This window comes from Zosterops lateralis (genome assembly GCF_965231275.1).
Source record: "Zosterops lateralis genome assembly, chromosome: 2".
Classification (NCBI taxonomy): Eukaryota; Metazoa; Chordata; class Aves; order Passeriformes; family Zosteropidae; genus Zosterops; species Zosterops lateralis.
Window position 1 is genome coordinate 90,808,752 of NC_139763.1, and position 24,462 is coordinate 90,833,213.

At 41.9% G+C, this 24,462-nt stretch overlaps 1 protein-coding gene across 2 annotated transcripts; it reads left to right on the plus strand.

Annotated features, from left to right (window-relative positions):
- Window positions 1-41: 41 nt before the first annotated feature.
- On the plus strand, window positions 42-23,783 carry GDAP2 (ganglioside induced differentiation associated protein 2). 2 transcript variants are annotated; one of them, XM_083854845.1, is made up of 14 exons: window positions 42-152; window positions 1,541-1,787; window positions 3,358-3,497; window positions 7,354-7,507; window positions 9,000-9,088; window positions 10,972-11,048; window positions 12,058-12,217; window positions 13,723-13,873; window positions 14,803-14,879; window positions 15,527-15,603; window positions 16,155-16,294; window positions 16,904-16,958; window positions 21,724-21,867; window positions 23,038-23,783. In XM_083854845.1, the coding sequence occupies exons 2-14, from the start codon at window positions 1,612-1,614 to the stop codon at window positions 23,083-23,085; spliced, it is 1,488 nt and encodes a 495-aa protein (XP_083710971.1). In that variant the 5' UTR covers window positions 42-152; window positions 1,541-1,611; the 3' UTR covers window positions 23,086-23,783. The 2 variants fall into 2 exon arrangements, with proteins under 2 accessions (XP_083710971.1, XP_083710972.1); XM_083854846.1 differs by lacking the exon at window positions 42-152 and adding an exon at window positions 776-810.
- The last annotated feature ends 679 nt before the right edge of the window (window positions 23,784-24,462 follow it).

Sequence of the window (24,462 nt, forward strand, 5' to 3'; positions counted from 1 at the left end):
AGTGCGTCAGAGCGGGCCCCAGGCCCCGCCCGGGAAGGGAAGGGAAGCGGAAGCGCGGCGGGCGCGGAGCTGCCCTGGGTGATGTCGCCAGACCGGCGCCGACCGGGACCCTCTGTCCGGGCGGGGCTGGCGGCGGCCCTGCGGCTGTGCCCGTGAGTGCCGTGAGGGGCCGGGGGAGCGGGGCGGGGGCCGCTGGGTGCGGGAATCGCGGGCCGAGAGGCAGGAGAGGCGGGTTCTCCTCCCGGTACGTGCACGGCACTGGGCTCCGGGGCCTCCCTGCCCCGTTCCCAGCCTGCAGCCCCTCGGGAGATGCCCCGGGGATCCGCCTGGCCCGCCTCCCGCTGCCAGAGCCGGACCTGGGCTTGGTGCTCGCCAGGGGAAGGTGCTGTTGCCGACGAGCCTCTGGCCGGGGCCGGTGTGGCCGCGCTTACCTCGCCTTTCTCTCTCTCACTGCCTTTTCTCCCAGCGCGAATCTTACTTAGATGCTCCTACGGCTATCTTTGTCCTAGTGTCAGCCTTTATCACCTCTTAGTGCGAGCTTGGATCCTTGCTTGTTTTGTTGTGTTGTGTTGTTTTCCCCTGGCTAATGAACGCACTTAGTCGCGTTTCACAATTACTCCTTTAGGGCGCGATCGTTTTTAAATTATTGTCAATTACGAAGCTGTGAAAGGAGTTAAGTAGAGGGTGTGTGTGTGTGGCAAACTGAAGTCACTTACCTGGGTACGTTTGTGCTGGTTTGACTCGCCAGGATAGTTCAGGAGTCACTGTGGAAATGTGAGAGACAAAGCGTTACCTGCTGGCAGCTGGAAAGTGAGTATTGGCACCTTTGAGCCTTCATCTGCAACCAGTGTCACCCCAAAATCAGTCAGATGGCAGAGCTCAGTCTTAAAATTCCCTGGCCCAGCGTTCAAATTTACAAGCTTTTTCTTGCAAAACTGATTTGGGTGAAGGGGTTTTGTGCCTGAGTGCGTGGCTGTGAGAACTGTGTGACAGTAAGTCTTGTTTGCAGCAGTTCAGAATTCACTGAACTGCATTATTCAGGGAGAGAGAGGGGTTTTGTTGGTTTGTTTGTAAGGTTTGGGGTTTTGGGGGCATTGTGGTTTGGGAAGTTTTTCTTTTCTATGTAAGTATTTACCAGTTTCTCTGAAAGAACAGACAATACATCCTCTGCTACAAATTTGGTTTTTGTCTAGATAAAGAAAGAACACTTTTTAGAAAGACTGAGTCCCTCTCTGCTCTTTGGAATTTGTTCTTGCTATTTCCGAAATGCAAGATCACAAGTCAGTTGGCTCAATTTAGTAGAGAAGGTGTTTTCACCTTGAATTGTTGGAAGAGGTTTGTCTCATTGCAAGTATCTGCATTGCCTTATTGCATACAGGTAACAAAAGAGAGAGTGTTTGAGTGGGAGATCTGTTTTTCTGTTGTTGTCTGCTGGCTGTTCTTGCATTGCAGTCTTGTGAAAGGTCTGGCTCCATGGGATGACTAGTTTTAGTGAACAGTTGGTGACCTGGTTTGATTTTCTTTTTTTTTCCCTTTAAAGCACCTGGAAGACTCCAGTGAAAATTGGAGTGTGACAAGTTAGCAGAGGAAGGGAGTTGTTGTTTCCATTCCATGGATCCTTTGGGTGCTCCTTCCCAGTTTGTGGATGTTGACAGTCTGCCAGGCTGGAGTGATGCCTATGAGGCTAAGCAACTGGATTGTCACCAAAGTCCCGTTGAAAAAGCTCAAGTTGATGTTAGATCACCTTTTCCATACAGGAAAGACATCAATGAAAAAATAATCTTGTGGTAAGTTTGATGTGGCTCTTGTGTGTCAGTCATCACCTTTCCTATTTACTGCAGCATCCATACCTTCGTGTAATGATCACTGCTGTAGAATAAAGCTTCTAAAAGCTTCTAGAGGTTCTTCTTTTCTTGAATCAAACATTACAGATATGGGAAGAAAATAATCTTTTTGTTCACTGTAGCTTTGAAAGTCTAGGATTTTGCTCCACCATAGGTTGTGCTCATAGCAGTCCTTCATGCACCAGACTGGAGCTGTATTTCCTACTGAGATACTGTATGCTTGGTATCAAAACCTAGTTGGGCACTTGAATATGAGGTTTTTATTTTTAAAAAAATATGTTTGCTGCCTACTAGCTTTCTTCTGTATTTACTGGTGTTATTCTGCTTTCACTTTTCTGTTTTAAATCAGTGCTTCTTTCTTTCCTCTGGTTCTTGTGGCTTGCTTTTGGCTCTTCCTGGCCCTCCTTCCTCCATTCTGTGTTTTGTCTCCATGACTTTCTTCCAAAATCTATTGATAAAGCATAGTGTGCTGTACTTACTCCACCAGTGTAACTCAGATACTTCAGCCTGCTCTTTAGATGAATAACTCCCAACTTAATCAGTGTGAAGGGAAAAGGATTTCTCTGGGTTGCAGTTTCAGGCATCAGCCTGAACCTCTTTCTTGTTAATATATGCAGGAAATGGGACTGTTCATGGATTTCCTGAAATCAATTAAGTAAAGAAAGAGAGGAGTAAAACAGAGAGTAAAGAAAGAGAGGAGTAAGAGGTTAAACATCTCTTATGGCTTGGACAAATATGTGCAATTTCAGCTGTTTAGTTTCTCCCTGTGCATGGGAATCTTTATTTCCCTTCCTGTGCTCTTTGATCCCAAAATCCCCGATGGCTGCTGCTGTGACAAAAAGCAGGTCAAAGTTCTGCTACTCCATTGTCTCTTCTGTATCTGTGTCTTGTTTATTTTCTGCATGTCTGATCTTTGGGCAGCAGAATGAACATGATCAACTTGAGGGTTCACAATTTGGGAACAAAAGAAAAGAAAACTTGTCCGGCTGCAGCATCAGTCTCGACCCACAGTGGTCTGAGGAACAGCAGCTGTAGGGTGCCCTGGATAGTCTTATCTGCTAAAAAAAAAAAAAAAAAAAAAAAAAAAGTACTTTGTAAAAAGTGTTGCAGTTTTGAAAGTAATAAAACACGAGGACTTTCCTCTTATCCCCAAGAGAAAATAGGTGGGCTTTTGGAAGTGTTACACTCCATCAGTTTAACAAGCTGCTTTGTGTGTTGGCTGCCTGAGCTGCCCTACATACAGCTACAACACTGCCTTTTCCTCAGAAATTCCTAAGTTACTGCTGAGGCTGGGACTCCTTCAGGAGCTGATGTTTTGCATGCAGTCTGTCTCCATCAGGTAGAGGCAAAAGATGATTCGGCTTGGTGAGCACATCAGGGTACGCCACGCTGTGTGGGCACTGGAGTCCTGTTAGTGCTTTTCCTGGAATTTGGCATTTCCTTGCTTGTCAGCACTGATTTGAGAATATGCTGCTCAGTTGGACATTCAGGCTGCAATGAACTGTTTCCTCAGGAAAGGAGACGTCGCGCTGCTGAACTGCACGGCCATCGTTAACACCAGCAATGAGACTCTCACGGATAAGAACCCAGTGTCTGAAAGTATATTCATGCATGCTGGGCCTGACCTGAAGGATGAGCTCCAGAAGCTCAAAGGTAAGTAACCAGAAACATTTTTATCTTATTGAAATTTCCTGTCCTTGCATAGTACAAAGCATCAGGATTGGGGGGCAAATGAAAAAGGGCTGGGCTTCCCCCGGGCCCCAACAGCTGGTATTAACATGACAAAAATGGGGGAAGCACCTGCCAATCTAGTCTCTTTTTGCTGTTCACATTACACATAATTGAAAGTCTGTGGCAGATATTTGAGCTGATGAGCCCTTACTTTGTGACAAAATAATTCCCACTGCTATCTGAAGCCACTTTGAGCAGTTAGCTTATCAGAGCTTTTGCTCAAGGGACCAGTGTTGTACATCCTGAGATTTTATCCTGTTCAGTGTGTATACATTATGAAAGACAGAAACTGAAGTTCACCATTGAAGAAATTAAGTGGATTCTGTCATGCACTTTGTGTATCCTCTTTCAGGATATTAATATACACACAGTCTTTCAGAAGGATATGGTAATAATAGATTAATTGATAAAACACTGCATGTCTAAATAAAATCTTTGCTATTTCTTAAGTTGGTTGGTTCATTTGTCTCTTGTGTACAACAAATGGCTTTATTGGAAAGCTACAAGAGCAGCCCTAATGCAAGGCTATTCTAGAAATGGATGAGTCTTGCCTAGAGTCTTTTATTAACAAAGTTTATTGCTGATAATGGGAGATGAATAGTCAGCCTTATTTTTTTCATCTAACAGGCAATGGGAATAAAGAGTTTCCTTATTTTGTGTGTGACAAACAAGAGTTTATAGTTAGCCAAGGTCATACGGAAGTCTAATATAGTTTACAGATAAAAATTCACATCTCAAGGAACTATGGTCCTGAACTGAATTTTTAGGTCTCTGTGTGGTACTGCTCACTCTGGATAACAGCCTGGTTCTCCTTACATAGTAACAAAATGGATATAGAAGAGCAATATTTATAATATAAACTCTCAGTAGCTTAAATGACAATTGAATAGAAATCCTGTTTCTATAAAATCATCCTTTGCTGATTCAGCTTGCTTTTTTTGAGTAACCTAGAAATAAAACAGGAGGAAGAGTAACATTTTATAACAGAGCATAACACTGTGTGCTGTGGGTGGAAATTAAAATACCATAGGTGCTGTAGAATAGTTAGGACCCTGCTATATATGCCAGAACTTTTCTAAAATACTCTTGGGTTTCTTGTGTGCACTGAGAAGTGGGAAGAGAGGGACTGCATTTCAAGGAGTCCTAAAGTCTGAGATCTGTCAGCTCTGTAGGGAGTTGTTGTGCTCAGATTCTTAAATTCCCTTTTACCCTGCTGAGTTATACATAGTTTTGCATCTTCTACCACAGTGAAAACACTTATGTGTTCTCCCTGTAATGCATTCTGCAGGTTCACAACTCCCTATGAAGAAGACACTTCTCTTTTAATCTTGTGCCAAGAGCTTTATGGAAATCAGTTCTTCTGTGACACCCTACTGACATGTTGTGTGGGGGAGGAAAGAGAGGCTGGGTTACAGATTTGGCATTTGAGCACCCCTAGTATATTTGTCACAGTAGCAGAAGTGGATGGAGAGCTTAGTTAAGAAATCGGTTCAGGATTTATTTGTCACCTCTCCTTCCTTTTTGCCCTCTTTCCCATTTAGCCTTGACATTTTTTCATTGGAGAATGTTTGTGCTGAAAAAATGAAAATGCATGGTCTGTGTTCCAAAGCTGTGAAATACATTTTTGGTTTGGTCTCTTCTGCTTTATTCCTGCTGCTTGATATTTATCCATATTTCATAGGTTCCAAGGAAAATTATGATCTGAAAGCATGTGACATGCTGACTCTTTGAAGGCCTGTGCCTTCTTTAGGGCTCAGCTAAACTTGTATGTTCCTAGGAGCAGCATCAGTTTTGATTCCTGCAGAAATACTACAGCCAGAGGCAGGCTGCAGATGAAGTGCTATGGATAGAAGCTTGCTTATCAACAAATACTTGTTGCAGTCTAATGAAGACCTTCTGTGGCAGAAGTCTTCCAGCTCCAGTAATGTTTTTTTTTCTCTGCCACACACATGATGTAGAGGATTCAGACTTTCCATTTTAAACTTGGAGAAAAGCTATTCTAATAGCTGAAATCTTATCAGATCAAAAATGGGATCTTGTCTTTGTTCCCAGTTTTGCCACAGACATTGACTTGTGCAGCTCCCCTCACCTTGCTTCTTAAAATAAGAGTAATACCTACTGTTCATTGTAGTTTTATGAGTTGTATAGACATCACCAGGCAGAATGCACTGGGAAGTATGAAGTGTGATTTGAGTATAGTTAAAGATTACCAATGCTACATCTGCTTCCCTGAATTTATTGGTTTCCGTACTGGATTCACAACTCTAACTCAAACTTGCTTCATTCTTTTTTTCTCAAGTTTTTCCTACAGGCCTTTGCTTGCTCTTTACTGTTTGTGAGGCCTGGGGACTGCAGAGGAAGAAAAGTAACTTGATATCTGATACATTGTTTTGGGTTTGGCATTACTTTTTCCATATTGTGCTTATTTAATTGCTCTCTTAAGCTGTCTTAGAGGCTGTGCAGGAATTTAGTAGAGTATGCTTAGTTCTGGTATGGTGTTTCTTCCTTCTGATTAATCCAGGAAAGCACAGTGGAGTTCTATAGAAGCTAATTATATGATTTGTTGGATCAAAAACTTCACAAATGCTGGCTTCAAGGCATCTTGATGTTGCCATTAAGAAGATATGCTTGAAGTTTTGGGTAGGAATATTCTCAACCTGGAGTGTCTCTTCCCATAAAATATGCTTTCCTGCATGTTGCTAGCTTGCCTGAGCACCACAAGGAAAGAGTGGAGGGGGAGAGATGAACATCCCTGTTCAATGGGCAGCTTAAGCCAAGCTCCTGCAGGGTGGCTGCAGCTGTCCCTCCTGTCTCATTCCCTGTTGTGGGCATCAGCAACCTATAAGAAGATCAGGTTGAAAGCTAATCCAATGAAAATACTGGTTTTCTGTCAGATCAGAAAGCTGAATTGCAGCTGTACAAGCAGAAGAAGGTTGTAAAATACTAGTCTTTGAGGGTAGGAAAAGAGAGAGACTAGAAGTACTTTTTTAGCTGTCCAGACCTGGAGTAGACTAGATTTAGGTGAAGAAGAGGAAGTTTAGTAGACTTTAGCAGACTTTTCTTCCATGTGCTGAAGAAAAAACAGACTTCAAACACAGAATCTGTTCCTAGAGTATGTAACTGGAGGGTGCTGTGAATGGAACAATTAAATGTGCTGCTTGAACTTCCTTTCCTTGAGATCAGACAACTAGTCTGTCCAGAGACTGAGCTGCATGAGGATCATATGTCTGCCTTGTGGACATGAAGAAGCTTGCAAAACAAAGCAAGCTACCTCACTCTGGGAGCATAAATTAAACAAGTGTATTATCAACTCAGTTTTAACAGCTTTGGCAATGACTGGTTTGTTTGATTAAGGAGACTTGTAGTCATTTTATCCAAAAAGCAGTCTCCCCAAACCAAGTTGTTAAATTCAGAATTATTGCTAGCTGTATGGTGTACTTGTGCATCTGTTGTCTGTGCATTATTAAATAATTTCTTCCTTTGCTCTAAGTAGCGTAGTAAGCACTGCAATTAAGACAGAAATTCTAGCAATATCTGGTTAGTCCTTATATACATAGTTTTAAAATTGAGAGGAATGAGCACAGTTATCACCCCCTCAGCATGACTAGGTTTGAAGCAGCTGGTATGAGATCAGATGCTCTCCTTAATATTTGGTGTCTAAAAAACCAACTTCTGTGTATGAAGCAGAGTTGTCTGACTGGAGGAAGACAAGGGCATGAATGCTTCTGGCTTTCTTACCATGACACATAGACTTCCCCCCGTGTTTTATTTCTCCCAGGCTGCAGGACAGGCGAGGCCAAGCTGACGAAGGGCTTTAACCTGGCCGCGCGTTTCATCATTCACACAGTGGGCCCCAAGTACAAGAGCCGGTACCGCACGGCGGCCGAGAGCTCCCTCTACAGCTGCTACCGCAACGTCCTGCAGCTCGCCAAGTAAGCACAGCCCACACAGGGGTGACACCTGGGGCACAGCACAAAGGCCTCCCCTCTGTGAATGTCTAATCCTGTGTGCTGGATCTGGTTAAGGACAGGAGAACGGCAGTGGCTTCATGGTGTGCTTCATGCCTTTGGTTATCTCTGCTGTGGCATAGATGCAGAGAGATGTGGGCTTGTTCAAGCAGGGAAATGGGGTAGCTGGAGCTGTGCAACATTCACTTCCTCAAAGGAGAAGCATTAATAACTGCTTTGGGTTCTGTGCTGCAACAAGTGTTAAAGGGGCTTGCTCCAGCAGCAGCTTCATGGTCTGCAGCCATATGGACACACCCACAGGCAGATGTGACTGCTGTGTCGGTTCATGTGTTTGGCTTCTCTGCCCTTGTACAGCAGACAGCTAAAATTCTGAGGCAGAGTATAGGGTTACTTCTAAATCTACAGTTGCAGCAGCTAGGTTTGTGGGTTTTCCCCTTTTGTCTGTGTATTTTCTACTTCCTCTTAAGTAACAGTTTTTCTTCCTATTTTTCTGTGTTCTGTTCTTTTTGTGTGACAACTGTTGTAGTGGTAGCAGTCACAAAATACACCTGAGCAAGAGCAATGTCAGAAAGCATACCTAACAATTTTTTAGGGTTGAGAAGATCAATTATTCCAAGGTTGGACTTGTGTTACAGTGCAATAGCAACTGTTTCATACTCAAGATTACAGCTATGGTTTTTAGCATGTGCCAATTTTGTTCTGCCTCAGAAGTTGCAAGCAAATTCAGGCCTGGACTGAAACATGTTATAAACTATTTTAAAGTTCTTATACTTCTGCATACTGAATGTCTTTCAGTCAATCTGTTTTCTAGAGTCACTTTTGATGTTTGTGAAATTGTCTACCATCTCTGAGCTTGCTCAAAGTCCTTTGATTACTGTTGGCAACAGCCCTGCTTTACTCTTCTGAAAATGTCACTCAGTGCTGGAATTATCTTACTGGTCTTAAAGTATACGTCACTCCATTCTGGATGGTTATCTAATCATACCTATGATGGAGTAGGCCACCTTGGCCTGTGTCCAGACCTCTAACATAACAAAATCATTAGTCAGGTGAAGGAATAGGAGTGTGTATGCATTGAAGAGCACCTTCTTTTTCCCCTCCTTCTCCTTACTGTCAGTCCTAAACAGGAACAAAAGTATTTTGAGCAAGAATTGCACAGAGTTAGAGGGAAGAATTTAATTCAGGATATGAGGAACTGTAGAACATAGCTGAGGTAGAAGGAGAAATCTAAAAACAAGCACCAGAGGAAGCAGTGGGGAATAATTAATGGTTCCCTCCTTCTCTACTTAATGAGGGTGTGTGCATCTTGCCAGGGAAGAACACTCCTGTAAGAACGTGAAAGAGGATTGCTGGTGCTTAGAGCCAGGGAAGAAATTAATGGTGCTCCCTACTGCCCTGACAGATATCTGTTTGCACCTGGCTGTCTCTTATTTGTTTCTCTTCTTCTGCATTCCAGGGAACAGGCAATGTGCTCCGTAGGATTTTGTGTCATTAACACTCTGAAAAGATGTTACCCCTTGGAGGATGCAACCCACATAGCCCTGCGTAAGTGTGTTGGGAAACAGCATAGACTGGATGGCAGCACTCAGCAGGTCACTTACCTCTGACAGATTACTGTTCAAATGGGGAAACATATTTTTTAGGGGGCTGTGGTCCATTAGAGCCTTTAAAAGGCAAGGCATTCCATGGTTGATCAGAAAACGGAAGATAAAAACAAATTATCCTTTCTCTCAGTAAAGATCCCTAGGATCTCATCAGTAAAGATCCATGGGAATCTGTGCTGGAACTTGAATTCTTCAATGTATTCATTTATAACCTGGAAAAGATGCTAAAAGAGAGAGAGATTGCTGGTAATAGAAATTTGTTCAGAATAGCTAAGATAAGATGAGGCCTTACTGTTGAATACTTCTAGGCAGACAGACTAGAGCAACAGTGAATTTAATTTGCTGTTTTAGTGTCATCAGCACATGCAAATGTAAAGTGATATCCTTCCCCCATTGACCCACTCCTACAGGCTTCTGCCTTTGCATGCAAATGATGGGCTGATTATAGGCAGCAAAACATTGAGATGGTAATAGTTCCATGAAAACAACAGCTCAGAGGAGCTCAAAACAGCAAGCTGAGTAAGACACAACACAATTAAGAATGTTATGCAATAAATCAGTGCTTTGTTCCCCCTTTAAAGCTGCACATTCAAAATTAATATAGTAGACAGAGAAGTTGAGGAGGTCAACAAGAGTAGAAAAAGGCAAGAAGTAGCAAAATGAGCTCAAGACTTTTTCAGATGGGAGTATACCAGGCTTGAGGGGAGTGTGATAGATGTCTGTAAACTCATGAGTGGCATGGAAATGGTGAAAAGGAATCAGCTGTTCACTGTCTGCTAAAATAAGAACCATCAAACCATGCCAGTTCAGAACAAACAAGGGGAAATGATTCTTATGCTTGTTATTTGTTTTATGAAAATTCTTACTAAGAAGCATTGTTAAAAGTTTTCAAATTTCCTTGTGCTCAAGGGGAAACTATATTAAAGAAAAACGAAAATCACTGAAAACAAATCAGACAACATCTTAGGGTGAAAATAAAATATAGAAAAATGCTCAAACAAGAATATTATATACTCTTGTATATATGCTTATATACTGGTTCCTACTTTTCCCCATCTCTTTTGGTTTTTTCACATGTTCACATACATTGAGAACTGTTTGCTGGGAAACTGCGCTCCTGCATTTGTTGTGTAAAGTAATATCACAGGTCAACACGATTACACAGGAATTTGTGTACAGTAGTACACAGGAAGTATTTGAAAATAGCTGCTTTTTTCCCCTCTGCTGTTTATTGAAAAGTATTCTCTGCAGATAACTTCTTTTACTGCTGTCTTCTGTTTTGTCTGTAGGTCTGTTTGCTACTTGATAAAATACTCCCATACCAACCAATTTGCTTGGAGACTTTCTCTCATGATTTACAAATAAAATTTTTGTATGCCTCTTTGGTACAACTGACCCCAGAGATTTTGTGTTGCTGAGCCTGCCTTGAACCAGCTTCTGCTGTAGCTTGCTTATATTGCTTTGCTGATAACTTAGGGCACAGTGGCTTGTTCTAAGAATGCCTCATTTTAGCAGTTTGCACAGGACTCTCTAAAGGAAGGATTTGGCTTGATTTTTCTGGGCCACTGAATCACATTTCACAGTCTAAGGAATGCCTAGTAAGCTAAATCAGAGAGATTTATTCTCTATTTGTCTCTCTCTCGAAAGTCAGCATCAGGAGAGAGGGGAGATGGAACTTCCAATATCCACACTTGCCTACAGCCTGTGGAGCTATTTCATATGAGAAGAGATGCATCTCTCTTCTGCGCTATCAGTTCACTTGTAGCTGTGTGTGTAGATTCATCCTTCTGTTTTGCTAACTACATTTAATCTCCTTCCTTGCAGGCACAGTTAGGAGGTTTCTGGAGGTTCATGGAGAGACTCTGGAGAAGGTGGTGTTTGCTGTCTCTGAGCTTGAAGAGGTATCTTCTTGGCATTCATTCCACCAAAATTCCTGGGGATGATTGATCTTCTCTGCAGGAGTAAAGCTGGATTTGGATTTCACCTTCAGATCACATAGACTTTTGGTCCTGCAGCATCCTTTTGTCTTCTTCTTAGCATAGCCTCTTTTCCAGAACTGTTCATGCTCTTAGCAGTCACTATGGACACTTTGAGAATCTTTCTGCTTCTGGTCTCAGTGTTGCTGAGCTGTGGACAGGGAGCAGCAGGGGAGGGGACAGCATGCAGTTGTGCTGGATGCTATCTGTTAGCCAGAAAGGAAATTCCTCACACACAGTTTCCTCCTTACACAAAGATGTGCTTGAAGAGGGCCAGTTCAGCATCCCTACAGACCACCTGCAAAGATCTGAAACGCTGTTTGTTGGAATAGCAAACTTGACATTTAGTAACCTGTATGCTGAGAGATGCAGACAGTTTGAATATTGACTTTCCTTGTACATCAAATGTATTCCTGTGCAGAGCACCCACACTGTGTTCAGGTTCTATGGCATATGGATAAGGAAAATAACTAATTTGTTGGAGGTCATAAAACTACTAATCAGTTGTAGAGAACCCACGTAATATGTTCTGTAGAGATTTTCACTATATTACTTCATGAGGGGAGGGATTTTCTTGTTGAGTTGGTGCTTTTTCTTCTTTTCCCAAGCAGATCACTCAAGGTGGTCTGTGTTGTGGTGCATTTTAACATAAGCAACATTTGCTGAAATCTGTTGTCCGTGCATATTTTAACTTCATTACAAAGCTAAAATATCTGCAATCTACCTGAGTTCATGGAGGTTTTAGCAAAGTCCTCTCAAAGTCATTTGCCAGTGTGGCAGAAAAGGTGACTTGATAAAGTGTTCCCAGCTCACAGCCCAAAGTAACCATTGAGGGAGGCAGCACTTTGCCTCCAAACTGCTGCAGAGGCAGACACTGTTTAAGTGCAGAGCACGGATGTGTGATAGACCCTTCAGGCATTTTTCTCATTTGCAGGCCACTTACCAGAAGCTGCTGCCTCTGTATTTCCCGAGATCCTTGGAAGAAGAGGTGCAATCCTTGCCTTACCTCCCTGCAGATATTGGCAATGCAGAAGGGGAGCCGGTGGTACCGGAGCGGCAGATCAGGATCACTGAAAAGCCAGGCCTTCCAGACGGTGAGCTGGGAACTGGGCTGTGGGATAAGTATCTCTCTGTGAGAAAGTCAGTGGGGAAAACAGAAAAGGAAGGAGAGAGATGTTTTATGACCTCAATTCACCTAAGTCACGTTATAATGATTCCAGTTCTCAAGCTGCCTCCTTGTCTTTTTGTGTTCCCCAGCAGTAACTGCAGTAGAGCTGGTCTGTCTTTTCCTTTCTTGGTGGAAGAGGCTGGTAGTTCATTCCCTTTGTAAATTTTTTCCCAAAGTGATTAGGATCTTTGAAGTGTTTTTGCAGAATCTTGTGCAGCCCCTAACTGAAAAAGGTATTATGGCTAATGGTCTGTCCTGTGTATTAGCCAAGTATTGTTTATGTATTATCAAATGTTGTCTCAAATGGTAGATTCTATTGATATAGCAGGAATACAGTACATCCAACTAGTAGATGGGCAATGAAAACTAGCAGAAACTCCCTAAAAGATATAAAGTAACTAGAGGAACCCAGAGATCACTGTTTGGAGGTGGCTATCAAAGTTCAGTGGTAGATGTCGGGGTGGAGGTGAGATACATGTAGCAAAACAATATATTAACAGACACAGCAGACACATTCTGCCTTGCTTGTTAAGCAGTAAGGTGCAAGTTTTACAGCCTTAAAACATCCAAAGCATCTAACTTGGATTTAATTTCAGTTTTCTGCTTTTGTGTAGTCACTTGGGATAAGGCTGAATATTTAATATTTGCTGCTGTGGCTGACCAGTGTGACGTATTCAACCATGAGCTAATAATTTGTGAAGTTACTGGATTTGCATATGTAAGAGTGAATTTGTATAGTGGAATCCTACACTCGTTCCATTGCTACTGTAGCATGTCGTGCTAAAAGGGGAAGTTCAGTTCCTGTCCAGATTGCCCAGAGAGACAGTGCTAGAAGTCTTAGCAACATGCCTGGATGACATCAATTCAGTGGAGCATTCTAGTACTGTCACAGCAAGTGAGCCTGTGCTCTTCTATTTCATCACCCAGCCTTGTTGTAAACAATGATATAAAAATAGCTACACTCAGATCATTGCAGTGTTTGTTCAGAAGTGTCAGTGATACAAGAAGTGAGCCCTTTCTACAGTACAGCTTCTAATTGAATAAAGCTGCAGCATCTCTCACTCTGGTGCTGATTTTTCCCCTCTGGACAAGTACGATGACTGTAAAGCTCAGGTAGGATGTAAAGCTGAAGTCACTCTTTCCAGAACTTGTTTTTTGGGAGAGTAAACCCTTTGTTGGGAGCTGATGACTAGGACTTCCCAGTTAGTTTCCAGGCAAACCAACATTTTAAGGAAGTGATCCTCAATCACATGCTCTGATCTGCCAATGGTACTGGGGAGGTATCAGAGCCACATCATGGTCCCTTGAGGGTTTTGTCTCAGTCTGTAGCATAATGACTGTTGTTTCACTGGGAAATGTACCAGTTCATCAGCAGCACTGCTGTTCTGTACACAGCCCAAGCATTTGATACCATCTTTGTTTCTACTGCAGATGCTTCAGATGAAGAGGGTCTGGAGGCAGATTTGTCTTTCATTGGGTCCCATGCTTTTGCCCGCATGGAGGGAGACGTTGATAAGCAGAGGCGCCTCATCCTGCAGGGACAGTTGTCAGAGGCAGCACTGCAGAAACAGCATCAGAGGAAGTGAGAATTTGCTTGTTCATGTGAATATTTGTGTTAGTTAGGACCAACCCTTATGAATGATGGGTTTGTTATCTGTAAAGCCTCATCTTCCAGCAAGCAAATACAGGTAAAGCCTGGTGTCTCCCCGGATTGACGTAGTAGCCTCTTTGGCCTGAAGGGAGAAGGGACAGGACAGTAGGAGAGAAAGGGAAGCTTGTGATGAACCCTTTAGCACACCCAGTGCATCCAGCCAGCTGCCTTACCCGTTTGCCACAAGATGTCACTGTTTTGTCGCCACTTTTTGTAGTGGGATCGCCTGCTGTTGATTCTGCCCACTTGTTCCTGAGGCTCTGCACAGATAGCAAAATCCATTTGATAAATAAAATCTTCCATTTGATAAATAAAAGAAGGCTCAGGCTTTCTCCCCCTCCCTGCCCTGGTAACCCTAACATGCATGATCACTTCTTTAGAAGGTAATTCCATGCTGGACACCTCTTAAGATTTAGTATTGACTTGTTTTGTCAGATGACACATTAAGTTGTTCACCAGTTGTTCATTAAACTGTTTGTTGCATAGTTGTGTTTGACATCTAGGCTTTTAAAGGAAAGTTTCTTTTTTTCCCTATCTTTTAAACACTGACATATTTAAATGGAAAAACCTCTGAGATCTTTTCAGCCCAATTGCAGTGCCACTATACTTAGGAGTTGATACATATTGATATATATCAATTGCCTGAGTGAAAATCATTAGGTGTGTAACTAAGACACTAAATTTTATTTTTTAACACTCTAAAAACTTGATAGTTGCTCCATAGGTCAGAAAACAGCAACATCAGAGAGAGCTCAGTCAGAAGAAGCTTGTTTTGTCCTTCCATTCCCATATACCTCTTCAGGCTTATACTGCTGATCCAAAGGGGAATTAGATCTGACCAGATGTTTTTGACTTTCTAGTTATAATCGCTGGCTGTGTCAGGCAAGAGCTGAAGACCTCTCTGACATTGCTTCTCTTAAAGCTTTGTACCAGACAGGTAAGTTTCAGGGAACTGATGACTAATCTATGCTGTCTTAAAGTATAACTATTTTCTTTGGACTTGCATATACAATAGGTCATGCTGAAAGCATAGCTGTGTTTCTGGAGAGAACATCTGTTCAGCAACTTGGCTGATCTCTTAGGTCTCATGAAAATCCAGAGCTTACCTTGATCTTTGTGTAAATACCAAGGTTGTGTGATACCTTCTGCTCAGTAGCTGCAAATTTCAATTCTTTTGTTTGCCTTAGACGAGGCTCTGTGGGCTGCAGGAGATCCATGAGGCATTCTCTGGGAATATGTGCATTGGAGTTCAGGGCCTGGTTTCTAGGAAGAATTTTGCTTTGGTGGTAGAATTGCAAGTTAAGGGCTTTTTAAAATAAAACCCATGTTATTATTTGATATTTAGGTAAATATGGAGTATACCAGCAACACAAAATTCCAGTCCTTAAGTTTCTCAGAGGTGATTCATGGGTATTTTTATCAGAATGGTATAGTGAGAGCAGTAACTGAGCCTATTTCATCTGTTGGAAACCAGATGCATTGCAAAAGTTCTGAGCTGAGGCTCTTTCTCCCCAGTTTGAAAGGGCCCAGCTACAAAACATGGCAGGACTGAGAGAAGTTGAGACATCTTTCTTTCTTTTGCAGGTGTGGATAACTGTGGTCGCACTGTGATGGTGGTGGTTGGAAGGAATATCCCTGTTACATTGATAGACATGGAAAAGGTAAGGCTTTGTAAAACTAGAGTTGTGTAGGTTACATATTAATGTTTTGAATGGAAAAGTCTGATTATAAGGATAATTCAGTGTTAATAGTAAAAACATCATTTCTAGAAGACTTAAGATGTTAAGTAGAAAGTATTTTTATAGGCAGATGAAAATGTATGTACAGAGCTATGTGTGCATTGGGCTGACACTTTTCAATGAGGCTGTTTTTAGAACAAACAGGCCTAGTATGGACTCCTTTTTCTCCTGAAGAAGAAGGAGAGTTACTGTGCTTCTATAACTGCCAAGATGTGATGAGTGAAACTTGACTTAAATGTAGCTTTTCAGGGAAACAGCAAGAATGGATCTCCATCTGTGAGGTCAGATAGACAGAAGACTTGCAAGTTATTACAGTCAGGTTGAAGACTTGGAATGTTGGCCTTGCTTTTGTAGCTGAAATGTAAAGCCTCATGATTCCTGATTTTTAGATTAAATGAGGGAAGTTAATTAAGATGTAAAGCAACTGTCAAAGAGTTCTTTGCAGATAAAAATTTTGTTTCTTTCTGCCTCAGGCTCTTCTGTATTTCATCCACGTCATGGATCATATTGCAGTGAAGGAATATGTCCTTGTGTACTTCCATACGCTCACAAATGATTACAATCAGCTGGACTCTAACTTCCTGAAGAAGCTCTATGATGTTGTTGATGCCAAGTGAGTGTCAATAGGAAAAGAACATGTTCTGGTCTTCCTCTGTGCTATGCAAGTATTTGTTATTCCCTGTATCTGGTTTCCCATTTGTTTCTGAGAGAGTTTGGCTGGGACAAAGACCTAAATAACTAACAAAGGCAAGAAGAAGGAAGAGGTGTTTTCTTTCCTTCTCAAGTCCATCTTTTTAACCAGAGGTTCTGTCCTCTGCAGTCTCCCTCTGGAGCTGTTAGGGAGGCACTCTGGTGTTCTCATCTGTCACAATCCAAAGCTGGAGCTTTTGGAGCCTGACTTTGTTAAAGTGTGTTGCTGGTTGTGAGAGGAGAGGTTTGGGTAACAGTGGCAGTCATAATTTGTCCTTAATTTAGTTTCACTTCCTATTTGAAAGACTGAAAGCTGTGATGTCTTTAACTGAAAAATCACCATTCTGCCTTTTTTTATTATTTTTCTTTTTTTCTTTACATTTACTTTTCAGTGCCTGCCCTTACATTACGTCTAACTTAATAAAATTACATTACAGGCACTTAAGAAGAATGGTCTCTTTTCACAGATGGCTTGCATAGGTGACCTTGGTTAGAATTCAATTTTAAATATTTTTTTCTTTCTCTAAACCAGGTACAAGAGGAACTTGAAGGCATTGTATTTTGTCCACCCCACATTTCGTTCAAAGGTAAGGTAAACTTAGAAAAGAAAAGCATGTCTTGCATGTTGGTGGAGTAGTACATAAACCTGTAGCATGAAGAATGCGGATACATATAGAAGATTCCCAAAATTAGGCAATATCTTCTGGATCCACAGTCAGAACTTGAAATTCATCCCATCTTTGATGTTGCTGCAATCTTCCAATCTTTGTGAGAAGCTGAACCCCAGTGCAGTGCACGCTGTCTGTGCCCTGCTTTTGTGTGCTCTTACCAGAGAGAGGTGGAAGCTTTTAATCCTGTTTCTTTCCAAGGGAAACATCTTGTCATTTTTCCTGCTCTCTGTCTGGCAGGGTCATGAACCACCATGACCAAACACTCAGGGAATTCTTTCTTGTGTAGTTCATCTCCTGGATATTTTGCCTTTTCTGTCACCACAAGAGGGATCACATGTGTCCTGCGTGTCACTTCACAGCTGCCCTGGGAAGGGCAGAGAGCAGTCTCAGACAGCAGTGAGATTGGTCAGGGTTAGAGTGGAGAGCAGCAAAGAAAGATGGGAAGAATGCCTTTGATGGAGTGCAGAAAAAATCCTGTTAATCCATCAGGAGACAAAAAACCTGAACTTGTCATGCACTAAGTTGTTACCCTTGGCTGGGATCTGTGTGGGGCAACAGAAGATGCAGCTGGCTGCCTTCTAGACCTCACATCCACTCCTCTTATTTCAGCAGTATGAGTCCTTCAATTGAAATAAGTGGCAACAGCAGCCCTTCCTAGAATTTTTGTTTGTCCAGTTAAAACAGAAATCCGATCCTCCATCTTCACATCAGATTAACTTCTGTGTTTATTCTGCTTTTTGCTGACATTAATCAAATTTGAGAAAATTATATGCCTGGAAAAACACATCTGTTTGCACATGTTCAGCAAGGATTTCTTTGACTGCTGAATTTCCAAAGAGTCCTTTTTTTTCCCTGTGCACGGCTGGGATACCATGAGACTTGGAACTTCCTTTTTCTTATGGAGATAAGACTGAGGCTTCCCAGCAGCATAGCTTCCAGTTTCTCTTAGGTTATAAGTTCCTCCAGAGGATGCACATCAGAGGTCTGTGTCCTAGAATTAGAGCTTCCAGCTCTGATGCTCATAAAAATGTAGGAGCTGGCATAGAACATTACTAAGGTCACAAAGTTGAGTGGAAAAGCTGAAGCTAAGAAGTAAGTGTTTTAGATTCTCAGCAGCACTTCACTCCTCTCCTCTCCTCCCATATATTTCTATTTAGTTGAGAAATATTTTTTTGTTGTTGGAGGATGACAACTCATCCTCCCTGGTGTCTGTTGCCATCTTGTCTGTCCCTCTGGAAACTGCAGTAGGACTCAACAGAACTGTAGGCGAAGCAGATGGTTGGTGGGCAGCAGGGAGGGTGAGAGACACAGAGTTCTTTAACTTGCTGGAAATAGTATTGGTTTGTATCCTGTTTTGGCAGCACAGCTGGAGGCAAAAGAGAATGTGTGTCCATGTCTTTCTGCCAATCTTTTCTGTAACTGGAAGGCAAGCAGAATTGCTTCTGAGTGTTGCATGGACTATCAGTTTATGAAACATGATGGGGAATATGCAGCAGAAAGCATGGTGAAGAAGATGGCTGCTCAGAGGGAATGGTTTCTCTCTCCCCTCCTTTTTTTGGCTCTTTCAGGGCTCTTGTCCCCCTGGAAGCTTGCTAGCTCAAAAACTTCAAATTTCTTCAAAAAATGTTTGGCACATTCATCTTCCTATTTGGATCACTTACTTCCTTCCCTAGAAGTAGGAAATATCCCATGCCTCAAATTCAGGAGGAAGGCCTGTGCATTCATGGGACTTCCCAACCACTTCACCTTAGTACACAGATCTTCAATGTCTGGTATAAATTGTTCCTTCCACAGCAGGATTGAATCCTGCCATCTGTTAGAGTTGCTTTTGCTTATTTAGGGGCTCAAAAGGATCAAGAGGCTTTTCATCATGTCTTTTGGGAGATCATACATCCCTAGAAAACCAGCATAATTCTCTAGGTGCCAACAATGGTTCTTTGTTCAGTTTCTAGGTATAAAACTGCTGTAAACTATGTGTTTTCTGAGGGTCATTCCCTGCCTAGAATACAAGGAGTTGGGTGTGCAGGGGGGAAGGTTCAGCAGTTATCCTAAAGCACAGAGTAACTGAAGCAGGGTGAGCCACTGTGCACGCATTTTTTTGTGCAGTGCACCTGCCTTTCCTCATGATTTGAGTGTCCTTGTGATGTGTGAGACGGAGCTGTGCTTGTCATGGAATTGTAGGAGAGGTCTCAACATTTTGTAGGCTGGAGTGGTTCTTGCTGCATGAGCTTTTCACTGCCAGGCCTCAGATCAGGGTACCCATGAAGTGCCATCACAGGTTCCTTTGTACTCTTGCATGCAAATTTCCTGCTGCTTGTTTTTGATCAAGCTGCTGATAGATAAATAAAGAGCTTTTGGAGGCATTTTTATGTGAATCCTCTCAGCTTCTCTCTTCTGAGAGCTCTCCAAATTTTTCAGAGCTTGTATTCTGAACTGAGCTATAAATGGCTGGATCTGAAACAGTCTCACCCAGAATAATTCTGTTTTCATTAACTGGCTGTGAATCAAGAATGTTTCAAAGTTGAAAGATACTCAAAGACTCAAATTAGATACTTATAATCATCATACTCTTTGTATTTATCATGAACAATTTTTGGTTTGTTTTTCTCTAACAGTCCTAAAAGCAGTTTCTTGAGATCAGATGCCAATGGAAAGGTTGTTGCAAATCCCTTAGTTTTTTTTCAACACAAGATCATTCCAATTGGAATAAAGCTTCCCATATTTTAGTAAATTTCTCTTTGAGGTATGCCCAAATTAAGAGATTAGTGACACACCTAATCTGTGTTGCTGTTTTTTTTTTTTTGGGGGGAGATGTCTCATACATTTAACTGTGGGTTTATAGCTTGGCAGAGTGACTTTGACAGCCTTTTATTTAGATTTGTAATATCAGGACAAGAAAAATGAAGGGAAACTTCAGCAGATCTCTAGATTTTTAACTTTCTTTGGCTGCTCTGGTATAGCTTACTCTACTTTCAGTGCATTAACAGAGATTTGGTTTAATTTTAAATTCCATGTCCTGTTACCAATTAAAAAAAAGCTGCTCTTGTATTACTGTTTCTATAACCTGTGGTTGTCAAGAATAAAAGTAATAGAAAAATTCTCCAAAAACATTTCTGCCTCCCTCCCTTCTCTCTGTGTTCCTGGGTAAGATGCCAAGCTGGAGTGGCTTGTATAGTGAGAGGAAGAAGGGGAAAAAGAAAAAACACTTCTCAACAGCAGTTTTTGTGATGGCTGCAAAAGTATCCCCTATTAGGCTTTTATACATTAAACATCCATAGCAATTATGTTTAATAATTGTCATTCATAACACATCTTGAAATCCATACTACTTTGGTGCAAGATTGAGAAAGTATTTTTCACCCATTAAACTGTCACTCACAAGAGGTCTTGTTAGAACAATATAATGAATAATAGATGCCAGTAAAATCTGTCTCCCTGCTTTCTGCTAACATAAATCTCTAATTCTGCCTTCAAAATAATGAACTGATTTCAAATGTTCTGTCGTGTTCTTTGCCTCCTTTTTCTCTTTTTCATCGTTCCTTTCTCATTAAAGTAAGCTGTTTTGAGGAGGCAGCACAGTTATTCCAGGAGAGTTTTAAGAATTGACTTTTTCTTTAATGTTGCATTCAGGCAGATCATTTTTATTGACTTAATCTTTGAGTTTATTTGAAATTCTCGCTTTCCTCAAGGCCTTTCTTGCAGTGTTGCTTCTTTTCTGTTAACTTCCTGCAGTCAAAGCAAAATTATCACACAGAATGACAGAATGGTCAAAGTTGTCAAGAACTCTGGAGGTCATCTGCTCTGACTCCTGGCTGAAGAAAAGTCAGCAAGAGCTGGTTGCTCAGGACTATGTGATTGACCCCTACTAGGAGCATTTGTGACCTGTAGAACAGGGTTTTTCTTTTCTTTTAGTCTGCCAGGAAAAGAACAGAAAAGAAATAAACAATAATTAATACAGTACCTAATTTTGGAGAAGGTGGGTTGAAAAAGTAAAGGTCACACAGTCAATCTAAGCAGGATTAGATTGCTGTCTTACTGGCCTTCAAAAACAAAAATTCCGTGTCCTTTTTTGTACTCAAAACAGACAGATGTGTGAATATTTCAAGTAAAATCTTGTAGACTAAGCTGATAGGCTTGTTCTTGTAGAGTTAAATTAATAAGGTTTTTGATAAAAAAGTTGGTAAAACAAAAGCTCACTTAGACAACCCAAAGCAGAAGGGAGATTTCAGTACTTTGAAATCTTTGAAATTCCAAGTATCCCTTTCTCTTGCTCTAATTGGCCTTTCATTCAAGTGAAAACTTGAATGTAAAGGGTTAAAAATGCTTCTGACAGTCAAATAGGTAATTTTCTGAACTGGCTAAACTTGGAGTGAAAGCATATCACTGTACTGATGGGGCTTTGAGGACAAATAGCAGAATAGCTGTCACTCTTGGGCTGTAGAAAGGGACCTTAAGCATTTGGGAAGGAGTGACTGTAGAGTCAGAAAACAGTAGCTTGAAGCTCTCAAGACACTGCTTGCTAGTAGTTGGTGGTCCATAGTTCCTGACCTTGTGTTATGGCAAAAATTTTAGTGTTTCAGGTTCAACTTGAGCCTGTTTCACTATGGAGTATTATTACACTGAACTTGAATGTTTTGAAGCAGCACCTTGTTAATTGGATTTTGTGGGGTTTTACTTTCAGGTCTCAGCATGGTTTTTCACAACCTTTACAGTCTCAGGGCTAAAGGACAAAATCCACTATGTGGAAAGCCTTCAGCAGTTGTTCACAGCCATACCCCCAGAGCAGATTGATCTTCCCCCTTTCGTCCTCGAGTACGACGCCAGGGTAAGTGACTGCCTGTGGCCACCCTCAGTCCCTGCCCTAAGAGCAGTTCTTGTGCTGCTCCCACTCTGCTCTGCAAGAGCTGTAAGGGGATTGACTTCCACAACTTAGGAATGGGGAGAAGGAAAGGTTCCTAGAGAGTCTGTGTTGTTCTGTGAGTAATGATTCTCTGATTTTTTTTGTCTACATCAGCCAAGCAGAGGGCTTAGCTAAGAAGGAGGCTGCTTTCCCATTAGAGCAGTCTCCTGTGTGTATAAAAGGGGCCTACCCTTCTTCAGCCAGCTGTAACATAACACAGTGACAGCCTGTGGACAAGATAAAATTTATTAGCTGCTGTACCCTTATACTGATTGGAAAAAAATAGTAGCTGTGTTTCATCTTCCCTGCCCCACATACTGACAAGCATGCAGGAAAAGAAAAAGAAAAAAAAAAAAAAAAAAAAAAAACAGCAGGGAAAAATGGAACAGTAGAAAGGTCCCCTGACTTTTATAGGAGCCTTCACCTCAGGTCTCTAACCAACTTGGTGGCATGAATATTGTCACTAGAGGACACGAAATGAAGGACATGCATGCAGTCAGTAGTCAGGGCAAAAAAGAGGGCAGTTTATTTTCTACCTCGATTTATATAGATTCTGGACAATGACCAGGGATTGGACAAACGAGGTTGACACCTCTCCAACCACACTGGTCAAACCAGAAGTCCATCAAGAGAGGAATGATAAACAATCATTATGTTTACCTAAAATCTGTGAGAAACTCCACTACAAAAATGCAGTCATCAGAAGGCTGAAAAAGATCAGGGTGACAGAATATGGCTTGCAATCATTCCAAAGACTATGTGATTAACTCCAAAGCAGTGGCCAGAGCTGTGTGTCTGCATTAATGGCTTTGTCTGAGTTACTGGCTATGCCAGCATTCATGGCTTCCTGGTGTTACAGCTTTGGCTTAATGGCAAAAGTTTAACTTGCACTTTCTGCTTAAAACACAGGCAAAACCAAGGCCTGTGTTTGCCTGTTTACAGCACAGTCCTCTCCTGGGTGAGTTGTGGCACTCACTGTATTCATGGAAGACAAAGCCACAATACCTGATTATTTCTGCCTCTGTGGCACTATCATTGCACCAAGGTATATTGGAGAAGACTTCTGTTCAATTACTCATTCTGTTCTCATTGCAGGAAAATGGGCCTTACTATTCTTCTTACCCTCCATCCCCTGACTTGTGATCTGCAGTCCTGTGATGCTGCCGGTTTCCCGTGGATCCAATGACCTGATGCCTGCCAAAACCTGTGCATTTACCCATGTACAGAATTCAGAGAGAGGGTTTTCCTCCCCCAGCTCTGGTATTTTTTTACTGATGAGATATTTTCAAGCACTCAAGCAATCAGAGAACTTTATGCCACTGTGAACTGTACAAGTATTTCAAATATATTTATCCAATGGAAAAGCTGATTTAAAGATCACTAGATGCATTTGTTTATTTTGTTTTGTTGTTGCTGCTGTTGTTTTTTGAAGCTGTTACATTATTTTTCTGAAGAGACTTTCTCTTTTCTGGGAAATCATGTTTGTAACCATGACTATTTTCCAGCTCTGTTTGTAATACCCATTTCTGACTGGTCTGTACAAATACTGTGCAGTACCAGCCTGACACATCACTCATCCTATGGTCTGTGTTTCACATCTCATTACTTTCCCTTTCTGTTAGCACTGATTACTTTAGTCTTGACCCAGCAAAACTGTCTGGAATTGGGAATGCCATGTCTGCAGGCTGCCAAAGCACTACAGCCAAGTCAACATTTAGGATTTAGTCCCATAAACTGCTAGGTGAGCTCGGAGCCTTGAAAAAGTCCCTGGTAGTTTTCATTGGATGATGTGAAGGACCATGTCAGGATGCCACTGCCCTCCCAGGAAGAATAAAACTGAAAAGCAGTTGTGGTTTCTTTTCTCTTGTTGTATTCATTGATGTTCTCATTGCCCTGGAGATGTTTGTGGAATTGGATGCCATCCACTAATGCCTGTGCCTGGACGGGAGGGGGAAATGGTGGCTCCCACCCCAGCCTCTGGTGGCAGAGATTGTTTCTTGGAGATCTCAGTGTCTCTCTGATTTCCTGTCACACTTGACACTCACTGATTTTTGTCAGATATGATACATGCAAGGGAACTTAGTTAGCCACAGGTTATTGAGCTGCAGGTGAGAAGTGTTTCAGGGCTGCCCATGGGAAGGCAAGAGAGGAGGGACAAGGGTCCCTTGTAAATAATCAGGGATGGAGGGGCCCAGGTAGAAAAGGATTAAATCCTCCATGGAAGAATGTCATGACACTACTGAGGATGAAAATGATGGTGTGATTTCCATTATGGGATTCTGCCTGGTCTCCTGCCCACACTTGGTTCTCTCCTTCTATCAATGCTCAGAGTTCCTCGTTTCCCGCTCTGCAATCCCTGCCTTACTGAAGCATGAGCAGAGCTCACTGAGAGATGTCCTGGCAGCTGGTCTTTCATGGCTGTGGAGCTCCTTGGAAATGAGAGGCTGCTCTTGGTTATAGATACTGAGAACTGGTGGGACAGGCAGTGAAACATTCCCTCATGGTCATCCAATGGCACAG

Coding starts and splice junctions, on each gene's coding strand:
- GDAP2 (XM_083854845.1), top strand. CDS start 1,612: ATGGATCCTTTGGGTGCTCCTTCCCAGTTTGTGGATGTTGACAGTCTG. Junction 9,089..10,971: donor TGCAACCCACATAGCCCTGC/GTAAGTGTGTTG, acceptor CCTTCCTTGCAG/GCACAGTTAGGAGGTTTCTG. Junction 13,874..14,802: donor CAGAAACAGCATCAGAGGAA/GTGAGAATTTGC, acceptor TTGACTTTCTAG/TTATAATCGCTGGCTGTGTC.